At 46.1% G+C, this 7,222-nt stretch overlaps 1 protein-coding gene across 5 annotated transcripts in view; it reads left to right on the plus strand.

Moving 5' to 3' along the window:
• Nucleotides 1-5,538, plus strand: part of LOC121841159 (zinc finger protein 512B-like) — a 126,434-nt gene extending 120,896 nt beyond the window's left edge. For 2 of the 5 annotated variants that reach the window (XM_042307653.1, XM_042307652.1), the window contains 7 exons: nucleotides 168-266; nucleotides 2,366-2,569; nucleotides 2,768-3,607; nucleotides 3,678-3,779; nucleotides 3,955-4,017; nucleotides 4,125-4,575; nucleotides 4,609-5,538. In XM_042307653.1, the coding sequence (XP_042163587.1) occupies nucleotides 168-266; nucleotides 2,366-2,569; nucleotides 2,768-3,607; nucleotides 3,678-3,779; nucleotides 3,955-4,017; nucleotides 4,125-4,298 (1,482 nt within the window). In that variant the 3' untranslated portion in view covers nucleotides 4,299-4,575; nucleotides 4,609-5,538. Of the gene's footprint in view, nucleotides 1-167; nucleotides 267-2,365; nucleotides 2,570-2,767; nucleotides 3,608-3,677; nucleotides 3,780-3,954; nucleotides 4,018-4,124 lie in introns of all 5 variants that reach the window. The other 3 variants (XM_042307655.1, XM_042307654.1, XM_042307651.1) reach the window with 2 other exon arrangements.
• Nucleotides 5,539-7,222: the final 1,684 nt, after the last annotated feature.

A 7,222-nucleotide genomic window follows, 5' to 3' on the forward strand; every position in this document is an offset into this window, starting at 1 on the left:
CTTGGTGAAAACATTTGTTTGACAATTGTCATAACATGCATAGAGTAACGGCCATGAAACCGTTTAATGATTCTGGCATCGCCCAAAATCACATTTTCCAGGCCTGGTTTAGGAGGGGGAGGTGTTTTGAGGGGACACTGGTACGACGCTGTGTTTCCCCCCCTCAGGCTTTGGGGAGCGAGGACCAGATGGGGGACGTGCAGGAGGAGAGAGAGAGGCTGCGTAGAGTGCTCAAACAGACGGGACGAATCAAGTGTCCTAAGGAGGTATGTCTCCTCCAACTGGGCACAGACGTCAGTTCATTGTGTAGTTTGGATTTACATTTGGCTGAGTTGCCAACTAATGTTAAATCAACTAAAATTGTCACCATGTCATTGGATTTAGGTTGGGTGAAAAAAAATACAATTTTCCCTTTCTTTTTGCAAATCTAATCAGTATTCCTCGTTAATTCAACGTCAATTTTTTGGGGTTGAAATGACATGGAATCGACGTTGATTCAACACGTTTTTTTTCTTTCTTTCTCTCTTTTCTCTCACTTCTCTCTCTTGAATTTCTCTTGCTATCTTCTCCAATTGTATTCAATTTTCTTCTCTATTTATGCTGAACACCCCTCCATCTCCATTTACCTCGCTCGCTCTCTTTCTCCCTCCTCTCCTCTGTCTTTCTTGTTATTCTGCCCAAACATACATCAACACTGTTATCAATTCCTCACACTACGGTGCAGAGAGGGGAAGAGGCAGGGCTGCGGGGACAGAGACATTTACAATAACCTCTCTTTGTCCATGGACATGTTCAGTCTTTCCTCCACTTCTGTCTCATTCTTATGTCAAACAACCACAAAAAATGGTTGGCCATCTCTCCTGAGAAATATATGTTTATGTTAATTAGACTATATAAAAAACATTAGATGAATAATAGACCCAATGTTTATTTATTTTTATTTCACCTTTATTTAACCAGGTAGGCAAGTTGAGAACAAGTTCTCATTTACAATTGAGACCTGGCCAAGATAAAGCAAAGCAGTTCGACAGATACAACGACACAGAGTTACACATGGAGTAAAACAAACATACAGTCAATAATACAGTATAAACAAGTCTATATACGATGTGAGCAAATGAGGTGAGAAGGGAGGTAAAGGCAAAAAAAGGCCATGGTGGCAAAGTAAATACAATATAGCAAGTAAAACACTGGAATGGTAGATTTGCAATGGAAGAATGTGCAAAGTAGAAATAAAATAATGGGGTGCAAAGGAAAAAAATGTGTTAATTAATTAGATACAGTAGGGAAAGAGGTAGTTGTTTGGGCTAAATTATAGATGGGCTATGTACAGGTGCAGTAATCTGTGAGCTGCTCTGACAGTTGGTGCTTAAAGCTAGTGAATAAGTGTTTCCAGTTTCAGAGATTTTTGTAGTTCGTTCCAGTCATTGGCAGCAGAGAACTGGAAGGAGAGGCGGCCAAAGAAAGAATTGGTTTTGGGGGTGACTAGAGAGATATACCTGCTGGAGCGTGTGCTACAGGTGGGAGATGCTATGGTGACCAGTGAGCTGAGATAAGGGGGGACTTTACCTAGCAGGGTCTTGTAGATGACATGGAGCCAGTGGGTTTGGCGACGAGTATGAAGCGAGGGCCAGCCAACGAGAGCGTACAGGTCGCAATGGTGGGTAGTATATGGGGCTTTGGTGACAAAACGGATTGCACTGTGATAGACTGCATCCAATTTGTTGAGTAGGGTATTGGAGGCTATTTTGTAAATGACATCGCCAAAGTCGAGGATTGGTAGGATGGTCAGTTTTACAAGGGTATGTTTGGCAGCATGAGTGAAGGATGCTTTGTTGCGAAATAGGAAGCCAATTCTAGATTTAACTTTGGATTGGAGATGTTTGATATGGGTCTGGAAGGAGAGTTTACAGTCTAACCAGACACCTAAGTATTTGTAGTTGTCCACGTATTCTAAGTCAGAGCCGTCCAGAGTAGTGATGTTGGACAGGCGGGTAGGTGCAGGTAGCGATCGGTTGAAGAGCATGCATTTAGTTTTACTTGTATTTAAGAGCAATTGGAGGCCACGGAAGGAGAGTTGTATGGCATTGAAGCTTGCCTGGAGGGTTGTTAACACAGTGTCCAAAGAAGGGCCAGAAGTATACAGAATGGTGTCGTCTGCGTAGAGGTGGATCAGAGACTCACCAGCAGCAAGAGTGACCTCATTGATGTATACAGAGAAGAGAGATGTGATGGTTGCCTTCGTTAGACAAATCCATCCTCCGCTCCACCAACCTGATTTCCAGTCTAATGTGAATGTTCTGTTTCTCCCTCTTTAAATGTTGCCCCCACACACACACACACACACACACACACACACACACAGAGCTGCTCAGCCCATTTTTTCAGCCTGATGGGATACCAGTACCATCAGAAGCGCTGTGGCAGACAGCTATCAGAGGAGGACAAGCCTGTGTTTCTGTGTCAGCACTGTGGGAAGACCTACCGCTCTAAGACTGGCAGAGACTACCACCTCTGCACTGAACACCCCACCACTAACAACAATACCAACAATACCACCGGCAGAGGGGTAAGAGAGAGCTGAACGTTTACTATTACACTATTATGACTAGTGTGTCTTGAAATGTCCTATATGCTGTTAATTGTGGAAATGAGTTCCATCTGGTTCGTTCACCCATTCCTGTGGCAGAAATGTATGATTGATTGAATCGCTGTGAATCCTCTTCTCATTGGTCTCTGACTGGGCTGTGTCCCTCCTCTCTTCCAGATGAGAACAGAGGAGGGACAGCCTGCAGGAAGGAGGGAACAGAACCACATGGAGAGAGAGAAGGATGGGAGAGAGAGGAAAGACAACGAAAAGGGTCAGGAGCTGTCTGCGGTTAGGGAGAAGGATGGGAGAGAGAGGGAGAGAGACAGGAAGGACAACGAAAAGGGTGAGGAGATGTCTGCGGGTAGGGAGAAGGATGGGAGAGAGAGGAAGGACAACGAAAAGGGTCAGGAGATGTCTGCGGGTAGGGAGAAGGATGGGAGAGAGAGGAAGGACAACGAAAAGGGTCAGGAGATGTCTGCGGGTAGGGAGAAGGATGGGAGAGAGAGGGAGAGAGACAGGAAGGACATCGAAAAGGGTCAGGAGATGTCTGCGGGTAGGGAGAAGGATGGGAGAGAGAGGGAGAGAGACAGGAAGGAAAACGAAAAGGGTCAGGAGATGTCTGCGGGTAGGGAGAAGGATGGGAGAGAGAGGAAGGACAACGAAAAGGGTCAGGAGATGTCTGCGGGTAGGGAGAAGGATGGGAGAGAGAGGGAGAGAGACAGGAAGGACAACGAAAAGGGTCAGGAGATGTCTGCGGGTAGGGAGAAGGATGGGAGAGAGAGGGAGAGAGACAGGAAGGACAACGAAAAGGGTCAGGAGATGTCTGCGGGTAGGGAGAAGGATGGGAGAGAGAGGGAGAGAGAGGGGCTGGGGGAGGACTTTGAGAGGACTCCTAGTGGTAGGGTGAGACGTCGGTCTGCCCAGGTAGCAGTGTTCCACCTGCAGGAGATAGCAGAGGATGAACTGGACAAGGACTGGGGCACCAAGCGAGACGACCTGGTACCGGACAGCAAGAGGGTAAGACATACACAGGTACATACACACATACAAACACATTTAACATGTGGTCCCTGTCTTCCTCCCCCAGTTGAACTACACTCGTCCTGGTCTACCCATGTTCAGTCCCAAGCTGCTGGAGAGCTGGAAGAACGAGGTCAAAGAGAAGGGCTTCATCTGCTGCTCCAACGGAGTAAGAACCTCTGGACAACATGTTCTGAACATTAAACCAGATAAATCCTGTATTTTAAGTCATCCAGTTGCTTTTATACATTTCAGCGCTGTCAATGCTGAGCTCAACAAGTTCATGTTTTATAGGCAGAGTTTATTATTGCTGTGTCTGAGTTGTTGTTCCTCTCTGTTTTCAGAGCTGTGAAGCTGTTTACTCCAGTGTGTCCGGACTCAAAGCTCATCTAGCCAACTGTAACCAGGTAGGACCTTAAAAGGATTCAAAAAATATCTGACTCTGTATCACTCTGTTGAGTTCAGGGACAACTTGTACCTACGCTTGACTGGGGTATGTTTCTGTGTGCTGCAGGCAGAGGGCGATGCAGGGAAGTACACCTGCTTACTGTGCCAGAAGGAATTCAGCTCAGAGAGTGGTGTCAAATACCACATCAGCAAGACCCACTCTCAGGTGAGACAGACATACATAAACAGTCCTTTACAGGTGGGCCTGATAGACCCACTCCCAGGTGAGACACATACATAAGCAGTCCTTTACAGGTGGGCCTGACAGACCCACTCACAGGTGAGACAGACATACATAAACAGTTCTTTACAGGTGGGCCTGACAGACCCACTCACAGGTGAGACAGACATACATAAACAGTCCTTTACAGGTGGGACAGACATATATAAACAGTCCTTTACAGGTGGGCCTGATAGACCCACTCCCAGGTGAGACACATACATAAGCAGTCCTTTACAGGTGGGCCTGATAGACCCACCTACAGGTGAGACAGACATACATAAACAGTCCTTTACAGGTGGGACAGACATATATAAACAGTCCTTTACAGGTGGGCCTGATAGACCCACCTACAGGTGAGACAGACATACATAAACAGTCCTTTACAGGTGGGCCTGATAGACCCACTCTCAGGTGAGACAGACATACATAAACAGTCCTTTACAGGTGGGCCTGATAGACCCACCTACAGGTGAGACAGACATACATAAACAGTCCTTTACAGGTGGGCCTGATAGACCCACTCTCAGGTGAGACAGACATACATAAACAGTCCTTTACAGGTGGGCCTGATAGACCCACTCTCAGGTGAGACAGACATACAAAAACAGTCCTTTACAGGTGGGCCTGATAGACCCACCTACAGGTGAGACAGACATACATAAACAGTCCTTTACAGGTGGGCCTGATAGACCCACTCTCAGGTGAGACAGACATACATAAACAGTCCTTTACAGGTGGGACAGACATATATAAACAGTCCTTTACAGGTGGGCCTGATAGACCCACCTACAGGTGAGACAGACATACATAAACAGTCCTTTACAGGTGGGCCTGATAGACCCACTCACAGGTGAGACAGACATACATAAACAGTCCTTTACAGGTGGGCCTGATAGACCCACTCACAGGTGAGACAGACATACATAAACAGTCCTTTACAGGTGGGCCTGATAGACCCACTCTCAGGTGAGACAGACATACATAAACAGTCCTTTACAGGTGGGCCTGATAGACCCACTCTCAGGTGAGACAGACATACATAAACAGTCCTTTACAGGTGGGCCTGATAGACCCACCTACAGGTGAGACAGACATACATAAACAGTCCTTTACAGGTGGGCCTGATAGACCCACCTACAGGTGAGACAGACATACATAAACAGTCCTTTACAGGTGGGCCTGATAGACCCACCTACAGGTGAGACAGACATACATAAACAGTCCTTTACAGGTGGGCCTGATAGACCCACCTACAGGTGAGACAGACATACATAAACAGTTACAGGTGGGCCTCATTCAGACAGACATACATAAACAGTCCTTTACAAAACCCACACAGGTGAGACAGACATACATAAACAGTCCACAGGTGGGACATACTAAACAGACCTTTACAGGTGGGCCTTAACCCAACAGGTGAGACAGACATACATGTAACAGTGACAGTTGAATGTTTTCCCCTCAACATAAACATCATGTTACAGAACTGGTTAGACCCACCCGAGCCTACATAAACAGTCCACATGGGTTGCCCAGCAGCAGTCCTTTACAGGTGGGCAGCAGGAGACAAACCAGCCAGACCCACTACAGGTGAGGACATACATAAACAGTCCTTTACAGGTCATAGACCCACAGGTGAGACAGCCACCAGGTGGACAGACATATATAAACAGAAGGTGGGCCTGGACCCACTCATGGGTGGGCATGAACCCACTCACAGGTGCGCCTGACAGCGCTCAGGTGAGACAGACATACATAAACAGTCCCCCTGATAGACCCACCTACAGGTGAGACAGACATACATAAACAGTCCTTTACAGGTGGGCCAAACAGGTGAGACAGACATACATAAACAGTCCTTTACAGGTCAGCAGACAGACATACATAAAAACTCAGACCCACTCACAGGTGAGATGTTCACTCATTCAGACACCATTGAACATGTTCACTCATTCAGGCCAGTTCACTCCCCAGTTTAAAACACCAGGTAGATGTCATCCACTTGAGTAACACAGGTTTTCCCCTCAAAATCATGTTACAGAACTGGGAGCCTGATGACTACCAAGGGAAAAACAGACAGCCCAACCAAGCCCAGCGCCCCCAGGCCACGGACCAAAACTCAGCCCCCACCCTGAACATGGGCCAGACCCCAGTCCCGACAGAGACAGGAAATCCAGGGAGCCTGATGCTAAACAGACAGCCCAACCAACCCACCACACGGAGGAGTAAGCCCAAGTGGGTGCCCCCTCCCTCCGAGTAGCTCTGCTTTCAACCCAAGAGCCAGAGAGGCTATGTCTATCTATCCACATTACACCAGTAAGCTCAAGGATGTTTTGGATACCTCAAGGACTGGCGGACAGAGAAGAAAACTAAAAACAACTGCACTCAGATCTTTGTGTTTTAAATATACTGTATACAGTTTGTGTCTCCTGGTATATGTTGATATGTGACAGTCATTTTATTTAGTTTCCTCCAGTCCATTTGCAAGCATCATTTCAGTTAAACTATTGACAACAGGGGTTCATTGTTATCAACATTATAGTCCTACTCTGTGTAAAATATTTTTCTAAACAAAAGTAGTATTTCAAATTGGCATTTTCCCTCTACATGTCTTTAGTTTCCTGTTGTGTTTGAGAGATTTTTCAAATGATATTCTATTAGGATAGTGAGGTATGTGTATATATACTATATCTATCTATATACAGTATATAGTCAAAGCAATGACGTCATCCCTCCTTTTTCAAAGCAGGAAGGTCAAATTTGGTCTAAAGCGATCACACTCCTTTTCATTTTTGTTGTTTTACACTTTGGCGTCTTGTTTGTTTTTATTGTGTCAGCTGAATGTCAGCTGAATGTCGAAGTAGAGAGGTTGTTTTGATCAGTCTACAGTGCAATATGCTCATTTCATTTTGTCTCTTTGTTTTCTTTGGCTTTTCTTTTCA

Source organism: Oncorhynchus tshawytscha, linkage group LG28, assembly GCF_018296145.1.
Source record: "Oncorhynchus tshawytscha isolate Ot180627B linkage group LG28, Otsh_v2.0, whole genome shotgun sequence".
NCBI lineage: Eukaryota > Metazoa > Chordata > Actinopteri > Salmoniformes > Salmonidae > Oncorhynchus > Oncorhynchus tshawytscha.